The sequence below is a fragment of the Bufo bufo genome, chromosome 5 (genome assembly GCF_905171765.1).
Source record: "Bufo bufo chromosome 5, aBufBuf1.1, whole genome shotgun sequence".
Lineage (NCBI taxonomy): Eukaryota > Metazoa > Chordata > Amphibia > Anura > Bufonidae > Bufo > Bufo bufo.
The window spans coordinates 259,599,170-259,620,395 of record NC_053393.1 but is presented as its reverse complement, the minus strand read 5'-3'; the positions used below and the strand labels follow the sequence as shown (position 1 = coordinate 259,620,395).

The 21,226-nt window shown below is 46.2% G+C and overlaps 1 protein-coding gene across 4 annotated transcripts in view; it reads left to right on the top strand.

Annotated features, from left to right (window-relative positions):
• Positions 1–21,226, top strand: part of TRIP13 (thyroid hormone receptor interactor 13) — a 211,376-nt gene that overhangs the window by 10,697 nt on the left and 179,453 nt on the right. For all 4 annotated transcript variants that reach the window (XM_040434140.1, XM_040434142.1, XM_040434139.1 and 1 more), the window contains exon 3: positions 3,533–3,698. In XM_040434140.1, coding sequence (XP_040290074.1) covers positions 3,533–3,698 — 166 coding nt within the window. The remainder of the gene's footprint in view (positions 1–3,532; positions 3,699–21,226) is intronic.

Sequence of the window (21,226 nt, the reverse complement as noted above, 5' to 3'; positions counted from 1 at the left end):
AGAGAAGGCAGCTCTGATATGAGCACTGCTTTCTCTTCAAACTCCTGATAGGGGTGTGCCAGGAGTCCAACCCCCACTGATCTGATATTAATGACCTATCCTGAGGATAGGTTATCAATAGTAAAAAGCAGACAACCCCTTTAAAGGGGTTATCCGAGTTATGGGAAAAAAAATAAAACCTAACAAAATTAATCAGGATATACATATACATTAGTCAAGCTTGATTTTTTGAAAAAAGAACGATCCTTACACCTTTTCCAGGTTCTGTTATTGCTGTGTTTACATGCAGCAGTAACAACAATGACTCATCTCTCCCTCATGAATATTTGTGGGAGGGGGTTGATCTGTTATATTTGTGGGAGGGGTTGAGCTATTAGCCGCAGTTAGAAAGTTGAAGGCTCTCACAAGCGGCCCCGAACGGATCCGTACTGCCCCAATGCATTCTGAGTGGATGCGGATCCGCTCAGAATGCATCAGTTTGGCACCGTTTGGCCTCCGCTCCGCTCAGCAGGCGGACACCCGAACGCAGCTTGCAGCGTTTTCGTGTCCGCCTGGCCGTGCGGAGCCAAACGGATCCGTCCAGACTTACAATGCAAGTCAATGGGGACGGATCCGTTTGACATTGACACAATATGGTGCAATTTCAAACGGATCCGTCCCCCATTGACTTTCAATGTAAAGTCAGGATTATACCATCAGATCGGAGTTTTCTCCAATCCGATGGTATATTTTAACTTGAAGCGTCCCCATCACCATGGGAACGCCTGTATGTTAGAATATACCATCGGATTTGAGTTACATCGTGAAACTCAAATCCGACAGTATATTCTAACACAGAGGCGTTCCCATGGTGATGGGGACGCTTCAAGTTAGAATATACTGAGAACTGTGTACATGACTGCCCCCTGCTGCCTGGCAGGTGCTGCCAGGCAGCAGGGGGCAGACCCCCCCCCCTCCTGTATTTAACTTATTGGTGGCCAGTGCGGGCCCCCCCTCCCTCCCCAGTATTAATTATAACCAGTGCGGCCCCCCTCCCTCTATATTCATCGGTGGCCAGTGCGGATATTAAATATGACCAGTGCGGTCTCCCCCTCCCTCCCTCCCCAGTATTAAATATGAGCAGTGCGGTCTCCCCCTCCCTCCCTCCCCAGTATTAAATATGAGCAGTGCGGCCTCCCCCTCCCTCTATTCATTGGTGGCCAGTGCGGATTCAAAGTATTGTGATCAGTGCGGCCTCTCCTCCCCCCCCCCCCCCCATCATTGGTGGCAGCGGAGAATACCGATCGGAGTCCCAGTTTAAATCGCTGGGGCTCCGATCGGTTACCATGGCAGCCAAGACGCTATTGCAGTCTTGGCTGCCATGGTTACTTAGCAACAAATAGCAGCATTATACTTACCTGAAGAGCTGCGATCTATGTGACCGGCCGGGAGCTCCTCCTACTGGTAAGTGACAGGTCTATAGGCAATGCGCCGCACAGACCTTTCACTTACCAGTAGGAGGAGCTCCCGGCCGGTCACAGACATCGCAGCTCTTCAGGTAAGTATAATGATTCTATTTGTTGCTAAGTAACCATGGCAGCCAAGACTGCAATAGCGTCTTGGCTGCCATGGTAACCGATCGGAGCCCCAGCGATTTAAACTGGGACTCCGATCGGTACTCTCCGCTGCCACCAATGATGGGGGGGTGGGGGAGAGGCCGCACTGATCACAATACTTTGAATCCGCACTGGCCACCAATGAATAGAGGGAGGGGGAGGCCGCACTGCTCATATTTAATACTGGGGAGGGAGGGAGGGGGAGACCGCACTGCTCATATTTTATACTGGGGAGGGAGGGGGAGACCGCACTGCTCATATTTAATACTGGGGAGGGAGGGAGGGGGAGACCGCACTGGTCATATTTAATATCCGCACTGGCCACCGATGAATATAGAGGGAGGGGGGCCGCACTGGTTACAATTAATACTGGGGAGGGAGGGGGGGCCGCACTGGCCACCAATAAGTTAAATACAGGAGGGGGGGGTCTGCCCCCTGCTGCCTGGCAGCATCTGCCAGGCAGCAGGGGGCAGTCATGTACACAGTTCTCAGTATATTCTAACTTGAAGCGTCCCCATCACCATGGGAACGCTTCTGTGTTTAGAATATACTGTCGGATCTGAGTTTTCCGAAGTGAAAAATCAGATCTGAAATAAACTGTTATGCAAACGGATCCGTTCTGAACGGATGCAAGCGTTTGCATTATAGGAGCGGATCCGTCTGATGAAACATCAGACGGACCCGCTCCGAACGCTAGTGTGAAAGTAGCCTGAGGATCGCGCATGCGCGATCAACTCACAGCCGCACGGACTGTAATGCAGAGAGGTGGGGGCGTGGCCAAGGCTGATGACGTTCCTTTGACATGGCTTAGTCACTCCGACAAGCAGAGAGCTCCATGTCAACGGAACGTCACAGCTGATGACGTGGGCGGTCACATGACTGTTTAGTGTAGCAGAGAAACGGCACAAGATAGGTACAGTAAGTGATTTAGGAAAACTAAGGTATAGGAGAAATAAAGCCATAAAGATAAGGTTAAGTTAACTCGGATTACCCCTTTAACTAATTTTTATAGCACCATTTTAGGGAACATATAACTTATCAATAAACTTTTATTTACTTTTTTTGAGGTCTTAATGGGAAAATAAAGTTCTGCTATTGTCTGTTTCACTTTAAATTTGTGACCTTTACTGAGCAGCGTAACTTGTTACTTATATTCTACAGGGTCAGTACAGTTACTGCAATACTAAATTGCAAAAAAATATTTTTTTTTTTAGATATATTGCAACATTACAATAGCCATAACATTTATTTTTCTGTAAGACCCTTTTCACACAAGCGAGTTTTCCCGTACGGGTGCAATGTGTGAATTGAAAGCATTGCACCTGCACTGAATCCTGACCAATTCATTTCTAGGAGTCTGTGTACATGAGCGTTATTTTTCATGCGTCATCTCTGCATTATGTGAAAATCGCAGCATGTTCTATATGCTGCATTTGTCACATCCCTGGTCCCATAGAAGTGAATGGGGCTAACGTGAAAAACGCATTGCGCCCAGATGCAAAGTGTTTTTCACTGATGGTTGCTAGGAGATATAGATGATTGTTCTTCAGTTATTTTATTTTTACACACCTCAAAAACGCATCAAAACTGATTGCATCAGTTTTTTTCCTGAACAGATCTGGACACAATCTGTATTGTTCTTGTGAAAGAGCCCTAAGTATGGCTTTTTTTGTGGGATTAGATGTAGTTTTGATTGGTACCATTTCAAGGTACATGGGACTTATATTAACAGTATTTTTTAGCAAAAAAAAAAAAAAAAAGTTATAGATCTGAGAAGACTGGGAGTAAAAAAAACGGGAACGCAAAAACAAAAAATTTGCCAGGAATGCAAAGGTTAATGTGACTGTACTTATGCTATGTTAGTCGTGGTTGGCAAATAATCTATTTCTTGGCTTATGTGACTATTAATATACCAGTTTTATGTATTCATGCTTCAGCACAGCAAAAACAGAAGATGTCACGGTTCATGTCATGCAGTTATTAAACAGACACAACGTTGTATTTGGCGATTACACCTGGACGGAATTTGATGACTCCTTTTTAGTGCAAAATGTGAACTCTGTGGCTGTTGTAGATACAGAGCTTAAGCTAAAGGACAGAAAGGTAAGAAATTGTTCTCTTCTCAATAAAACGCCATTCAGGATCTGAGAGGTCCTGATTCTGTTGATGTACCAATTACCTTAACTCACTTTTCAGTTGCAGCAGGAGCTGAGGTTGTAGTCCATTCTGTTCACAGTATAGGAAGGAAGTTCTCAATCAATGTGATAATGTACTATGTTACAATAGAATTAGGGTCTCTGTCACTACTTTATACTGTCTTCTGATCAGGCAGCTTTAACCTGGTGGCAGACTCCAGCTAAAAATACACCCCGTATATGTAAAACTGCTCAGAATGCTGGGAGAAAAAACAAAAAAAAGCATACTTCATGGATCCCCATTGCTCTGTCCAGCATTGAGGCATTGTAATTGGCTGCAGTAGTAACATGGCCCTGTGCTGACACATATTTACTGGACAAGGAAGTAGGGGAGCGTTCATTGGTCAAAAAGGCAAGTATAGGTTTATTTTTCACAACATTCTGAACAGTTTTACATATATTTTCTGCCTGGTAAACCCCATTAATTAAACTAAGCAATACAAGGATGATTTCCCCAGTTGTCTTTATGACAGCGCATCCTGAGACTGACTTTCCTCTGATAAGACAGGAAAAACACACAGGGTGCCCGGCTGCAGCCATGTCCGTCTGGTGCCCAGCGCCGCCTTCCCACTAGAAATCGCCGCCCTCCCTTTCAATAGTGCCGCCTTCCTCACCTCAGCCCCGCCTCCGCAATCATCCGGTCCCTCTGCCAGATCCTGCGCGTGCGCACTAGGCATAACTTGAGGGACTGGACAATTGGGGAGGGCAGCGATTTCTAGTGGGAAGGCGGCGCTGGGCACCAGACGGAGATGGCTGCAGCTGGGCACCCTGTATGAAGCGACGTCCCCTTGGACACCTTAGGTAGGGGAATGACCGGTTATAAAAACCTGTTTTATATGCTAATAGAGCCACAGGCACATTTAATAAGGTCAGTTTCGGATTCAGGGTATTAGTAGGGACCTGGCCATATGTTTAGGTTATAGGCCTCAAATTTCATGATAGAATCCCTTTTAAAAGTGGGAAAAAATCAGTTTTATTTTTTTGTCGCCATATTTTGACCCCTATAACTTTTTGTAATTATGTGTATGGAGCTCTATGGGGCTCATTTTTTGCAGGGCGATCTGAAATTTTCATTTATGCCATTCTGGGGTGTATGTGACTTTTTGATCACTTTTTTTATTTAATTTTTTTTGTAGAAAATGAAGCGACCAAAATAGGCGAATCGGTCATTTGGACTCTTAAACTTTTTTTATTTTTTACACTTCTTTATAGTTCCCATAGGGAACTAGAACAATGAATTATCTGATTGCTATTAACATAGACTCTATGCACTTGCATTGGAATCTATGATGATTTTGCTACTTTCCTATGGAGCCCTATTACAGGCAAGGGCTCCATAGGAAATACTATGCAGCAGCCTCCTGTCATTCATAAAGACAGGGGCTGCTGCACACAGGCTCTGGCTCCTCCGATCGCCACATGAGGGAGCCGGAGCACCACCTAAAGTGCGCACGTTCGGTTTCAGCGCGCTCAGATTCTGTGGTGAGGTTTGATCACAGCATCTGAGGGGTCAAATGTCCGCGATCGGCATTACTGCTAAAAGAAGCAGGCAGCCACCCGTGGCTATGGCGGCAGGAGTGGGCGCCATCTTTAAACACCCACCCAGCGCCATACGGCTGGGCGTGAAGGGGTTAAATTCTCTCCCCTTCCGTCCACCACCATTGTTTTTCATGTTTTGCCAGAGGAACGAAGTTCAGAGAGGTGCCGGGAGATGCTATCGTTTTTTGGCAGAATCCTTTTTTTGGTTTTCATTTTTTTACTGCAATTTTTCACTTTATTTACCAATATCCAGGCTGGGGGTCAGATCCATGGTCTTGCTCTCCCTCCCTCTGTCAAAAGTCTGTGCCCGGGTCCCCGGTGAAGCACCCTGTTGCGGTGGTCCAGGCGGGTTAAATGGACAGAGGTATGGGTGGCCGGAACAACGCTATGACTCGATTCTCTCCGGGTGGTGACGTCAGACGCTGGGGTGTGGCCGAACGTACTGACGTCGTGTCCCGGCCCCTTGCGCAGGCGGCATGGGGATAAAGCGCAGGGCCTGGGGAAAGATGATGTCCGGCATAAAATACCCTGCTTCCAGAGTGAAGCAGCAGCAGCTAAGACAACGTGGACGGGACTACCACCATGAGCACCCCTACCACGCCGAGCTCAGGACAGGAGCCTGCCACCGTACAGGGAACAGTGAGTAGCTACCTACTGTAGCTGTACATTTTAGGGAGAAAAGAAGTCCTCCTCCTCTAAACTTAAATCTAGAAAATGTGGGATATGTTCTAAACGTTTACCTTCATCTGGGTCCAAGCCCCAAGGAATATACAGATATAAGGCTTCTGGTAAAAGAAGTGCAGTCCGCTCTATCTTCAGCCTCTGCCGGTATATAGAGAAACCTCAACCATGGATAGTGACTCTGATTCTGTATACCTGGATCAGTCTGATCCTGAGAAAACAGTTTGACTCAGATGAAGATAATGAGTATAAAAGATTTTTATTTAATCCAGATGATATTGAAGAACTTATCAAAGCAATTAGAGCAACTATTCAAATGTAAATTCCTAGAAAACCTAAATCTGTACAGGAAGAAATTTTTGGGGGGCTGGGGAAGAGACCCAGATCAGTATTCCCAGTGCCTGATAATGTGCAAAAGTTAAGACCGAATGGCAGAAACCAGAAAAGGGTTCCTTTATCCCCCAGGGATTAAAAGACACTACCCATTTGATGAGGAGGATTGTGCAGATTGGGGAACCATCCTTAAGGTGGATGCACCTGTGGCTAAAGTAGCAAAGCGCACAGTACTGCCCTTTGGAGATGCGGCCCAACTAAAAGACCCATGAACAGAAAAGCGTAAAGTCTCCTAAAAAGAACCTGGGAGGCCACGGCAACATTATTAAAACCTGGGGTAGCTGCGACATCAATATCTCGCACCTTAAATGTTTGGCTGAAGCAGTTAGAGCTCCATCTAGTAAATAACACCCTGAGAGATCAAATATTAGGTAGTCTTCCGCTCCTTAAGATGGCGACTAGTTTTTTAGCAGATTCCTCTGTGGAATCTGTTCGTCTTTCTGCTCGCACTGCAGTACTGTCCAACACTATTTGGAGGGTACTGTGGTTAAAAGCATGGTCCGGTAACATGGCATCTAAAAATACATTTTGTTTCTCTACCCTTTCATGGTCAATATGTGTTGTGCCCAGACCTTGACAAGATCTTAGAAAATGCCACGGACAGATCCCTCTCCAAAAAACTCCTTTTTTTCGTGGCAAACAATATCAGTGTGATGACAATCGGGGGGAAAGGAAAGACTGGAAGGTGGAGTTGCAAAGGGAGGAAGGGGCCAAAGTTTCCTCTTTAATCTCAACAAGGGGGAATCTTCTGCCCAAAAACAATGACACGATCCAAGTTGGGGGGGGGGGGGGGCGACTTGGCTCCTTTATAGACATCTGAGAGCAAGTAATATCAAATCCTTCGGTAACCAGTGTAATAAAACAAGGGTACCAAATAGAACTACAGTCTCCTCTCCCTCAAAAGTTTATAAAAACTCTTCTTCCTCCGGATCAACAATCCTACCTAACTTAGGGCTCTTTCACACTTGCGTTGTTCTTTTCCGGCATAGAGTTCCGTCGTCGGGGCTCTATGCCGGAAAAATCCTGATCAGGATTATCCCAATGCATTCTGAATGGAGAGAAATCCGTTCAGGATGCATCAGGATGTCTTCAGTTCCGGACCGGAAAGTTTTTTGGCCGGAGAAAATACCGCAGCATGCTGCGCTTTTTGCTCCGGCCAAAAATCCTGAACACTTGCCGCAAGGCCGGATCCGGAATTAATGCCCATTGAAAGGCATTAATCCGGATCTGGCCTTAAGCTAAACGTCGTTTCGGCGCATTACCGGATCCGACGTTTAGCTTTTTCTGAATAGCGTCCTGGCAGCCATGGTAACCAAAGTCCTGTTTGCCATGGTAAAGTGTAGTGGGGAGCGGGGGAGCAGTATACTTACCGTCCGTGCGGCTCCTGGGGCACTTCAGAGTGACGTCAGGGCGCCCCACGCGCATGGATCACGTCATCCATGCGCATGGGGCGCTCTGACGTCATTCTGGAGCACCCCAGGAGCCGCACGGACGGTAAGTATACTGCTCCCCACTACTACTATGGCAACCAGGACTTTAATAGCGTCCTGGCTGCCATAGTAACACTGAACGCATTTTGAAGACAGATCAGTCTTCAAATGCTTTCAGTTCACTTGCGGTGTTACGGATCCGGCGGGCACTTCCGGCAAATGGAGTACACGACGGATCCGGACAACGCAAGTGTGAAAGCAGCCTTAAAGCATTTCAGAGCTTGGAAAACAAATGGGAAATTCGGAACTAATAATAAATCTCAAGCCTCTAAACAAATTTATTGTATACCAAAGATTCAAGATGGAGACGGTAAAGACAGCCATAAAATTAATCAAAAAAGACGCGGTAATGGCCATTCTTTATCTAAGAGATGCCTACTACCACATTCCAATTCATCCCGGCTCCAGGCATCTCCTACGATTTGCAGCCCCACTAAAGAATCACCCATCATTTTCAGTTCACTTGTCTCCCCTTTGGAATCTCGTCAGCCCCCGGTGTTTTCACCAAGGTAATAGCGGAGGTGGTAATAGGCCTTAGATAACAGGGCATTCTAATAATCCCATACCTAGATGACCTTTTCACAGTGGCGGACAGCAAAGAGCTTCTCCAGGTCAATCTTCAGATTGTCACGTCACATTTTCAGACCCTGGGATGGATAATAAATTGGGAAAAATCCATTCTGATACCAGAAAGCTGGAAACTATTTCTAGGGATTTTGCTGGATTCTCATTTCCAGAGATCATGGCAAGACACAATCACTTACAAAACTTAATGTACCAGATTTTCAAGTGGGCAGAGAGAAATGTATTATCCCTCTCAGCCATACACCTAAAGGGATTACTGAATTCAAGGACAGATTTTCTGAGCAGGCAGAGTCTCGATCCGAGCGAATGGTCCCTCTCAGGAAACCTCCCAGAGGATTGAGGATTGATGGGAAACCCCAACTCTGGTCTTATTTGCCTCAAAGAAAAATCACAAAGTACCTTTATTTTTTCTCCTTCAATCCTAGGGATTGTCCCACAGCTGTGGATGCCTTTAGTCACCATTGTCTGTGAATCTCAATTACGCATTCCCTCCATTTCCACTTATCCCCAGATCCTAGAAGTGCCCTATTGGCCTATTAGGCCTATCTGAAAAAGTAGTGAAAACCCTACTTCTTAGCAGTAAAACTAATGCCTATAAGGCTTACTTAAAAATATTGAAAAAGTTTGCTTCCTGAAGTGGAGATACATACTGTCAGTCGTCTCCAGATATCCCTCTCATCCTGGAATTCCTGCAAGATGGTCTGGATTTGGGTCTAGCACCAAATACCCTTAGGCCTCTTTCACACGGGCGTTGCGGGAAAATGTGCGGGTGCGTTGCGGGAACACCCGCGATTTTTCCGCGCGAGTGCAAAACATTGTAATGCGTTTTGCACTCGCGTGAGAAAAATCACGCATGTTTGGTACCCGAACTTCTTCACAGAAGTTCGGGTTTGGGTTAGGTGTTGTGTAGATGTTATTATTTTCCCTTATAACATGGTTATAAGGGAAAATAATAGCATTCTGAATACAGAATGCTTAGTAGGTGATCAATTGAGGGTTAAAAAAAAAAATATAATAATTAACTCACCTTCTCCTCTTGTTCGCGTAGTTCCCGGTCTCTTTACTTCTTTAATGATGAACTACAGGCTAGGACCTGTGGTGACGTCAGATCACATGCTCCAATCACATGGTCCATCACCGTGGTGATGGACCATGTGATTGGAGCATGTGATCTGACGTCACCACAGGTCCTAGCCTGTAGTTCATCATTAAAGAAGTAAAGAGACCGGGAACTACGCGAACAAGAGGAGAAGGTGAGTTAATTATTATATATATTTTTTTTTAACCCTCAATTGATCACCTACTAAGCATTCTGTATTCAGAATGCTATTATTTTCCCTTATAACCATGTTATAAGGGAAAATAATACAGTGAATAGACTGTCACCTAGCAACCATGCGTGAAAATCGCACCGCATCCGCACTTGCTTGCGGATGCTTGCGATTTTCACGCAACCCCATTCACTTCTATGGGGCCTGCGTTGCGTGAAAAACGCAGAATATAGAGCTTGCTGCGATTTTCACGCAACGCACAAGTGATGCGTGAAAATCACCGCTCATGTGAACAGCCCCATAGAAATGAATGGGTCGGTATTCAGTGCGGGTGCAATGCGTTCACCTCACGCATCCCATTCGCGCGGAATACTCGCCCGTGTGAAAGGGGCCTTAGAGTCCAGGTCTCAACCCTGGGGACCTTGTACAATACTTGTCTCAACGATGTACCCTGGATAGCTAGATTTTTAAAAGCAGCCGATAGAATTAAACCCATAATAAGAAATCTGGTAGCTCTGTGGAATTTGAATACAGTTCTATCAGCAATCTCATCTTGCCCGTTTAAACCTTTAAAATCATTAACCATAAGATGGCTCACACTCAAAACCATCTTTTTGGTAGCAAAAAAAGAAAGAAACAGAAACTCCGCACACTAAGGCTGTACATCCAATTTTAAAAATAAATAATTTGTTTATTAATAAAGACAAAACCGAAAAAGTTAAAACCACTGTATACAATTACAACATTGTGTTTGGATCAATGATAAGTGAAACACATATCCACAAACACCAAGTTCAATATAAGAACATGAATGAGACCGTCAAAGAGATGTACAATTCATAAATATGGCATCAAAGACAGTTCAAAATACTAATCGAATAAAGACCCGGGCGACCATGCTGTGCGAATAATACGTCCCACGCATATCGCCAGGTCAGACTTGCTTCCTCAGGGATCCATAAGGCAGGGCTAATGTGCACAGTGTATATATATGTGTGTGTGTGTATATGTATATGTATATATATATATATATAAGTTTGGACACACCTTCTCATTCAAAGAGTTTTCTTTATTTTCATGACTATGAAAATTGTAGATTCACACTGAAGGCATCAAAACTATGAATTAACACATGTGAAATTATATACATAACAAACAAGTGTGAAACAACTGAAAATATGTCATATTCTAGGTTCTTCAAAGTAGCCACCTTTTGCTTTGATTACTGCTTTGAACACTCTTGGCATTCTCTTGATGAGCTTCAAGAGGTAGTCCCCTGAAATGGTCTTCCTACAGTCTTGAAGGAGTTCCCAGAGATGCTTAGCACTTGTTGGCCCTTTTTGCCTTCACTCTGCGGTCCAGCTCACCCCAAACCATCTCGATTGGGTTCAGGTCCGGTGACTGTGGAGGCCAGGTCATCTGGCGCAGCACCCCATCACTCTCCTTCATGGTCAAATAGCCCTTACTTTCAAAGTTTTCCCAATTTTTCGGCTGACTGACTGACCTTCGTTTCTTAAAGTAATGATGGCCACTCGTTTTTCTTTACTTAGCTGCTTTTTTCTTGCCATAATACAAATTCTAACAGTCTATTCAGTAGGACTATCAGCTGTGTATCCACCTGACTTCTCCTCAACGCAACTGATGGTCCCAACCCCATTTATAAGGCAAGAAATCCCACTTATTAAACCTGACAGGGCACACCTGTGAAGTGAAGACCATTTCAGGGGACTACCTCTTGAAGCTCATCAAGAGAATGCCAAGAGTGTGCAAAGCAGTAATCAAAGCAAAAGGTGTCTACTTTGAAGAACCTAGAATATGACATATTTTCAGTTGTTTCACACTTGTTTGTTATGTATATAATTCCACATGTGTTAGTTCATAGTTTTGATGCCTTCATAGTCATGAAAATAAAGAAAACTCTTTGAATGAGAAGGTGTGTCCAAACTTTTGGTCTGTACTGTGTATATATATATATATATATTTGCAAGAAAAAGTATGTGAACCCTTTGGAATTATGTGAATTTCTGCACAAATTGGTCATAAAATGTGATCTGATCTTCATCTAAGTCACAACAATGGACAATCACAGTCTGCTTAAACTAATAACACACAAAGAATTAAATGTTACCATGTTTTTATTGAACACACCATGTAAACATTCACAGTGCAGGTGGAAAAAGTATGTGAACCCCTAGACTAATGACCTCTCCAAGAGCTAATTGGAGACAGGTGTCAGCCAACTGGAGTCCAATCAATGAGATGAGATTCGAGGTGTTTGTTACAGCTGCCCTGTCCTATAAAAAACACACACCCGTTCTGGGTTTGCTTTTCACAAGAAGCATTGCCTGATGTGAGTGATGCCTTGCACAAAAGAGCTCTCAGAAGACCTAGGATTAAGAATTATTGACTTGCATAAAGCTGGAAAGGGTTATAAAAGTATCTCCAAAAGCCTTGCTGTTCATCATTCCACTGTAAGACAAATTGTCTATAAATGGAGAAAGTTCAGCACTGCTGCTACTCTCCCTAGGAGTGGCTGTCCTGTAAAAATGACTGCAAGAGCACAGCGCAGACTGCTCAATGAGGTGAAGAAAAATCCTAGAGTGTCAGCTAAAGACTTACAAAAGTCTCTGGCATATTCTAACATCTGTTAGCATAATCTACGATACATAAAACACTAAACAAGTATGAATTTCATGGGAGGAAACCACAGAGGAAGCCACTGCTGTCCAAAAAAAACATTGCTGCATGTTTACAGTTTGCACAAGAGCACCTGGATGTTCCACAGCAGTACTGGCAAAATATTCTGTGGACAGATGAAACCAAAGTGGAGTTGTTTGGAAGAAACACACAACTCTATGTGTGGAGAAAAAGAGGCATAGCACTACAACATAAAAACCTCATCCCAACTGTGAAGTATGGTGGTGAGGGCATCATGGTTTTGGGCTGCTTTGCTGCGTCAGGGCCTGGACGGATTGCTATCATCGAAGGAAAAATGAATTCCCAAGTTTATCAAGACATTTTGCAGGAGAACTTAAGGCCATCTGTCCATCAGCTGAAGCTCAACAGAAGATGGGTGTTGCAACAGGACAACGACCCAAAGCATAGAAGTGAATCCTGACCTCAACCCGATTGAGATGCTGTGGCATGACCTCAAGAAAGCGATTCACACCAGGCATCCCAAGAATATTGCTGACCTGAAACAGTACTGTAAAGAGGAATGGTCAAGAATTACTCCTGACCGTTGTGCACGTCTGATCTGCAACTACAGGAAATGTTTGGTTGAAGTTATTGCTGCCAAAAGAGGTTCAACCAGTTATTAAATCCAAGGGTTCACATACTTTTTCCACCTGCACTGTGAATGTTTACATGGTGTGTTCAATAAAAACATGGTAACATTTAATTCTTTGTGTGTTATTAGTTTAAGCACACTGTGATTGTCTATTGTTTGTGACTTAGATGATCAGATCACATTTTATGACTAATTTGTGCAGAAATCCATATTATTCCAAAAGGTTCACATACTTTTTCTTGCAAATATATATATATATATATAATTACAGAAGCTTAATGAGTAATAGATGTCACCTGTTCATAGAGGCAAGGGGGTGTGATATGGCTGCATTCATGTTCCCAGTGCAGAGCCCATATCTGAATATGATGGCGCCAAACGATACGCATCGGTGTCTCTGAAATACAATATGCTTGTGCGCAGAATGGCGCAATAGCAGAAGTATATTTGCGATGCGTTCCAAAGACCGGAAACTCGTCACAGTGATCAATATGCACATGGGTCCGGATCGTGCGTGCCAACATGCGTTCCACAAAGAAATCGCAAAAGTGACGTGTGCAGTAATATGAAATATCATATAACGAATAAAAAAATAAAATAAAATATATACAGGGTGGGCCATTTATATGGATACACCTTAATAAAATGGGAATGGTTGGTGATATTAACTTCCTGTTTGTGGCACATTGGTATATGTGAGGGGGGAAACTTTTCAAGATGGGTGGTGACCATGGCGGCCATTTTGAAGTCGGACATTTTGAATCCAACTTTTGTTTTTTCAATAGGAAGAGGGTCATGTGACACGTCAAACTTATTGGGAATTTCACAAGAAAAACAATGGTGTGCTTGGTTTTAACGTAACTTTATTCTTTCATGAGTTATTTACAAGTTTCTGACCACTTATAAAATGTGTTCAATGTGCTGCCCATTGTGTTGGATTGTCAATGCAACCCTCTTCTCCCACTCTTCACACAGTGATGGCAACACCGCAGGAGAAATGCTAGCACAGGCTTCCAGTATCCGTAGTTTCAGGTGCTGCACATCTTGTATCTTCACAGCATAGACAATTGCCTTCAGATTACCCCAAAGATAAGTCTAAGGGGGTCAGATCGGGAGACCTTGGGGGGCCATTCAACTGGCCCACGATGACCAATCCACTTTCCAGGAAACTGTTCATCTAGGAATGCTCGGACCTGACACCCATAATGTGGTGGTGCACCATCTTGCTGGAAAAACTCAGGGAACGTGCCAGCTTCAGTGCATAAAGAGGGAAACACATCATCATGTAGCAATTTCGCATATCCAGTGGCCTTGAGGTTTCCATTGATGAAGAATGGCCCCACTATCTTTGTATCCCATATACCACACCATACCATCAATTTTTTTGTTCCAACAGTCTTGGAGGGATCTATCCAATGTGGGTTAGTTTCAGACCAATAGCGGTGGTTTTGTTTGTTAACTTCACCATTCACATAAAAGTTTGCCTCATCACTGAACAAAATCTTCTGCGTAAACTGAGGGTCCTGTTCCAATTTTTGTTTTGCCCATGCTGCAAATTCATTGCGCCGATCTGGGTCATCCTCGTTGAGATGCTGCAGTAGCTGGAGTTTGTAAGGGTGCCATTTGTGAGTAGCTAATATCCGCCGAAGGGATGTTCGACTAATGCCACTCTCCAGTGACATGCGGCGAGTGCTACGCTGTGGGCTCTTGCTGAATGAAGCTAGGACAGCCACTGATGTTTCTTCATTAGAGACAAATTTCCTGCGTCCACATTTTGGCTAATCCAACACTGAACCAGTTTCACGAAACTTAGCAAGCAGTTTGCTAACTGTAGCATGGGAGATGGGTGGTCTCGTAGGGTGTCTTGCATTGAAATCTGCTGCAATGACCCGGTTACTGCGTTCACCAGACATCAACACAATTTCTATCCGCTCCTCACGTGTTAACCTCGGCGACATGTCAATGGCTGTAAACAAAGAGAAACTTGTAAATAACTCATGAAAGAATAAAGTTACGTTAAAACCAAGCACACCATTGTTTTTCGTGTGAAATTCCCAATAAGTTTGATGTGTCACATGACCTTCTTCCTATTGAAAAAACAAAAGTTGGATTCAAAATGGCCGACTTCAAAATGGCCGCCATGGTCACCACCCATCTTGAAAAGTTTCCCCCCTCACATATACCAATGTGCCACAAACAGGAAGTCAATATCACCAACCATTCCCATTTTATTAAGGTGTATCCATATAAATGGCCCACCCTGTATATACACTGCTCAAAAAAAAATAAAGGGAACCCTTAAACAACACAATGTAACTCCAAGTCAATCACACTTCTGTGAAATCAAACTGTCCACTTAGGAAGCAACACTGAGTGACAATCAATTTCACATGCTGTTGTGCAAATGGGATAGACAACAGGTGGAAATTATAGGCAATTAGCAAGACACCCCCAATAAAGGAGTGGTTCTGCAGGTGGTGACCACAGACCACTTCTCAGTTCCTATGCTTCCTGGCTGATGTTTTGGTCACTTTTGAATGCTGGCGGTGCTTTCACTCTAGTGGTAGCATGAGACGGAGTCTACAACCCACACAAGTGGCTCAGGTAGTGCAGCTTATCCAGGATGGCACATCAATGCGAGCTGTGGCAAGAAGGTTTGCTGTGTCTTTCAGCGTAGTGTCCATAGTGTCCAGAGCATGGAGGCGCTACCAGGAGACAGGCCAGTACATCAGGAGATGTGGAGGAGGCCGTAGGAGGGCAACAACCCAGCAGCAGGACCGCTACCTCCGCCTTTGTGCAAGGAGGAACAGGAGGAGCACTGCCAGAGCCCTGCGAAATGACCTCCAGCAGGCCACAAATGTGCATGTGTCTGCTCAAACGGTCAGAAACAGACTACATGAGGGTGATATGAGGGCCCGACGTCCACAGGTGGGGGTTGTGCTTACAGCCCAACACCGTGCAGGACGTTTGGCATTTGCCAGAGAACACCAAGATTGGCAAATTCGCCACTGGCGCCCTGTGCTCTTCACAGATGAAAGCAGGTTCACACTGAGCACATGTGACAGAGTCTGGAGACGCCGTGGAGAACGTTCTGCTGCCTGCAACATCCTCCAGCATGACCGGTTTGGCATCAGGTCAGTAATGGTGTGGGGTGGCATTTCTTTGGAGGGCCGCACAACCCTCCATGTGCTCGCCAGAGGTAGCCTGACTGCCATTAGGTACCGAGATGAGATCCTCAGACCCCTTGTGAGACCATATGCTGCTGCGCTTGGCCCTAGGTTCCTCCTAATGCAAGACAATGCTAGACCTCATGTGGCTGGAGTGTGTCAGCAGTTCCTGCAAGACGAAGGCAATGATGCGATGGACTGGCCCGCCCGTTCCCCAGACCTGAATCCAATTGAGCACATCTGGGACATCATGTCTCGCTCTATCCACCAACGTCACGTTGCACCACAGACTGTCCAGGAGTTGGCAGATGCTTTAGTCCAGGTCTGGGAGGAGATCCCTCAGGAGACCGTCCGCCACCTCATCAGGAGCATGCAGAGGCGTTGTAGGGAGGTCATACAGGCACGTGGAGGCCACACACACTACTGAGCCTCATTTTGACTTGTTTTAAGGACATTACATCAAAGTTGGATCAGCCTGTAGTGTGTTTTTCCACTTAAATTTTGAGTGTGACTCCAAATCCAGACCTCCATGGGTTGAAAAATTTGATTTCCATTTTTTTTATTTGTGTGTGATTTTGTTGTCCGCACATTCAACTATGTAAAGAACAAAGTATTTCAGAAGAATATTTAATTCAGATCTAGGATGTGTTATTTTTGTGTTCCCTTTATTTTTTTGAGCTCTGTGTGTGTGTGTGTGTGTGTGTAAATGTATGTATATATAGATGTATGTAGCGGAGTGCAATATTAGAATCCACGATCTCCGCTGGTATAACAGGTAAATCCACAGTCCGCGCTGAACAGTAAGGCAATGTTCCCAATCCTCCCAATAACCGGACGAAACACAGTCTGGGAGTCAACTGCCGGCTTTATTCACAAGCTTGTATATTTATACAGTTTTCCATACAATGGGTTTCTTTTCAGGTAGTTCAGGGGATTTCTCCCATCAGCCATTGTAATTCTCCCAACAGGCATTGCTGCACGAGAGGGACACTCCCACTAAAATAGACGGGCTGCTAGCATGCGAATTACCATAGCCCAATATACATAGCAAAACGCATATAGCATACAGCACAACCTACAGACAACCTTTCTTACATTATAGTCCAGAAGTGGCTAGGTTTGCCACAATGCTCCCCCAGAACCAAGCCGGCATACACAGTCTGATCCCAACGGATCGGCTTGGGGATGTCCGGGAGAGTACTCGCAGATCACTTTTCAAGTTCAGTTTGTCTGGATAACCCGTCGGCGTTACCGTTTTGTTTCCCTGGGCGGTAGTGGATGGTAAAGTCAAACGGCTGCAGCGCCAAACTCCAGCGCAGCAGCCTGGCATTGTCTCCAGCCACACGGTTTAGCCACACCAACGGGTTGTGATCTGTGAGTAAGGAAAAAGGTTGTCCATACAAGTACGGCTGTAACTTTTTGAGGGCCCACACCACGGCCAGGCACTCCTTCTCAATGGCCGCGTAGCTTACTTCTCGTGGCAATAACTTTCGGCTCAAGTAAGCTACGGGGTGTTCTCCGCCATCGGCTCCAACTTGGCTCAGCACTGCTCCCAATCCAAACATTGAAGCGTCTGTGTGAACAAGAAATCTTTTAGTTGGATCAGGAGCAGCAAGTACGGGAGCATTAGTTAGAGCAGTCTTTAGTTGTTGGAATGCCTGATCACACTCTGGGGCCCAGACCACCTGTCGAGGAAGATTCTTACGTGTCAAGTCAGTCAGGGGTTTGGCCAGGGCGCTATAATTGGGCACAAATTTTCTATAGTACCCTGCGGTACCCAGAAACGCTAGCACTTGGGTTTTTGTCCTAGGGGTGGGCCATTTAGCTACAGCTTCCACTTTAGCTGGTTCCGGTTTCTGTTGCCCGCTTCCCACCCGGTGGCCCAAGTACTGCTCTTCGGCCATCCCTATATGACACTTGCTGGGTTTCAGTGTTAACCCTGCCTCTCCAATACGATCTAGGATGGCCCCTATGTGTTGTAGGTGCTCTGCCCAGGTCTGGCTGAATATAGCGATGTCATCTAAGTAGGCACAGGCGTATTCCTGGAATCCGTCCAGTAACCGATCTACCATCCGCTGAAAAGTTGCCGGAGTGTTTTTCATCCCGAATGGCATGACCTGAAATTGATACAGGCCAAACGGGGTGACAAACGCCGACTTGGGGATGGCATCCTCGGCTAGTGGAATCTGCCAGTATCCCTTACATAAATCTATGGTAGGGAGATACTGGCCCCGTGCCATCTTAGGCCTCTTTCACACTTGCGTTGTCCGGATCCGGCGTGCACTCCACTTGCCGGAATTACACTCCGGATCCGGAAAAACGCAAGTGTACTGAAAGCATTTGAAGACGGAACCGTCTTCAAAATGCTTTCAGTGTTACTATGGCACCCAGGACGCTATTAAAGTCCTGGTTGCCATAGTAGGAGCGGGGGAGCAGTATACTTACAGTCCGTGCGGCTCTCGGGGCGCTCCAGAGTGACGTCAGAGCGCCCCATGCGCATGGATGACGTGTCCAATGCGATCACATGATCCATGCGCTTGGGGCGCCCTGACGTCACTCTGGAGCGCCCGGGGAGCCGCACGGACGGTAAGTATACTGCTCCCCGCTACACTTTACCATGGCTGCCAGGACTTTAGCGTCCCGGCAGCCATGGTAACCACTCTGAAAAAGCTAAATGTCGGCTCCGGCAATGCGCCGAAACGACGTTTAGCTTAAGGCCGGATCCGGATCAATGCCTTTCAATGGGCATTAATTCCAGATCCGGCCTTGTGGCAAGTGTTCCGGATTTTTGGCCGGAGCAAAAAGCGCAGCATGCTGCGGTATTTTCTCCGGCCAAAAAACGTTCCGTTCCGGAACTGAAGACATCCTGATGCATCCTGAACGGATTTCACTCCATTCAGAATGCATTGGGATAATCCTGATCAGGATTCTTCCGGCATAGAGCCCCGACGACGGAACTCTATGCCGGAAGACAAGAACGCAGGTGTGAAAGAGCCCTTATCCAGCAGCTCGTCTATCCGAGGCATCGGATAGGCATCAGACACCGTTTTGTCATTTAGCCTCCGGTAGTCGACACAGAAACGTGTCGTGCCGTCCTTCTTGGGTACCAGCACTACCGGCGATGCCCAGGGGCTATCGGAAGGTTCGATAACCCCTAGCTGCAACATCTCGTTAATTTCAGTTTTCATATGTGTCCTGACTGCTTCAGGGACGCGATATGGAGTCTGCCGCATAGGTAGCTGTTCCGGGGTTTCGACTCGGTGGGTGGCTAGTGGAGTGTACCCAGGCAAATTGGAGAAGGTAGCCCCTTTAGCTATAATCAGCTCTTGTACCTGGGCACGCTCCTGAGGTTTTAGCCGCTCCCCCAGCTGAACCCCCTTGGAGGGCTCTGTCTGTTCTTCCTGTTCTAATAGGTCAGGTAGGGGCAGATTCTCCTGATCCTCAGAGGCTGAGGCGCATATCGCTGCCACGTCCTCTATCCTCTCATGGTAGGGTTTGAGCATGTTTATATGGAGCATGCGTCTCTTCCCTACCCCTGAGCAGGGGCCAATCACATAGGTGGTGTCACATCTCTGTTCCACCACCTGGTATGGGCCTTGCCAGATGGCCTGCAGCTTGTCTGTGCGGACGGGTTTTAGAATCAAAACCTTCTGCCCCACTTGAAAGCTGCGGTCTCTGGCTCCCCTATCATACCAGCGGCGCTGGCGTTGCTGGGCCGTCCGGAGGTTGGTGCGCACAGTCTGAGTCAACGCCTCCAGACGGTCCCGGAACTCCAGTACGTAAGATACGATAGGGGTTCCATCTGGGCTACTCTCACCCTCCCAATGCTCCCTAATTAGGTCTAACTGCCCTCGTACCCTCCTTCCAAACAGTAATTCAAACGGAGAAAACCCTGTCGATTCTTGGGGTACCTCCCTGTATGCGAAGAGCAGGTGGAGTAAAAACCGCTCCCAGTCTTTGTGCGCTTCTCCAAACGTACGGAGCATTTGTTTCAGCGTCCCATTAAATCTTTCGCATAGCCCATTGGACTGGGGGTGGTAGGCCAAATTTATTATTGGCTTAATGCCACATATCCTCCACAGTTGTTGGGTGACCTCGGCAGTGATATGGGTGCCCCTATCGGATATTATTTCTTGGGGAAACCCTACCCGGGAAAATATCTTCATTAAAGCCTCGGCCACCGTTTCAGCATGGATATTAGTGAGGGCTACGGCCTCAGGGTATCGTGTGGCATAGTCCACTACTGTTAAGATAAACCTTTTCCCAGAGGGACTGGGTTTGGGTAAGGGCCCCACTATGTCGACGGCCACCCTACTGAAAGGTTCTGAAATAATGGGGAGTGGACATAATTTTGCTTTGTGGCGGTCACCTCGCTTGCCTACTCGCTGGCATATATCACAGGATGTGCAGTACTGCCTCACATCTTTAGAAATCCCTTGCCAGAAAAATGCATGGGTTAACCTATATCGGGTACGGGTCATCCCTAGATGCCCAGACAAGGGAATATCGTGCGCAATCCTAAGTAGCTCTTGCCGATATTTCTGGGGAACCACTAACTGTTTGGTGGTCACTGGGACTGATCCCCCCCCCCCTCCTCTTTCAGCAATCCTGTACAGTAGCCCCTTCTCCCACGTGTACCGCTCCCCCTCTAACGCAGCCTGGTCGGTGTGTACTCTGTCCCTATATATCTGTAGCGTGGGGTCTGACTTTACCTCTGCCTCAAATGTAGTTGGGGTATCCCAGGACATACGGGTCGTGTGGGGGTCATGGTCTCTTACCTGAGCCTCAGAGTGTGCTAGTGGAGCCGTGATGCGAGCCTGCTGTCGGGTGGTCACTGGATGAGCTTCCTGGTGTGGAGCCTGGGGCACAAAAGCAGAGGTCATCTGGCCCAAGTCATTCCCCAGTACAACATCTGCTGGTAGATTTTGCATGAGGCCCACTTCCACAACCCCCTCTCCCACACCCCAATCCAAATGCACTTTAGCAGTGGGTAGTCTGTACACTGCTCCCCCTGCCACCCT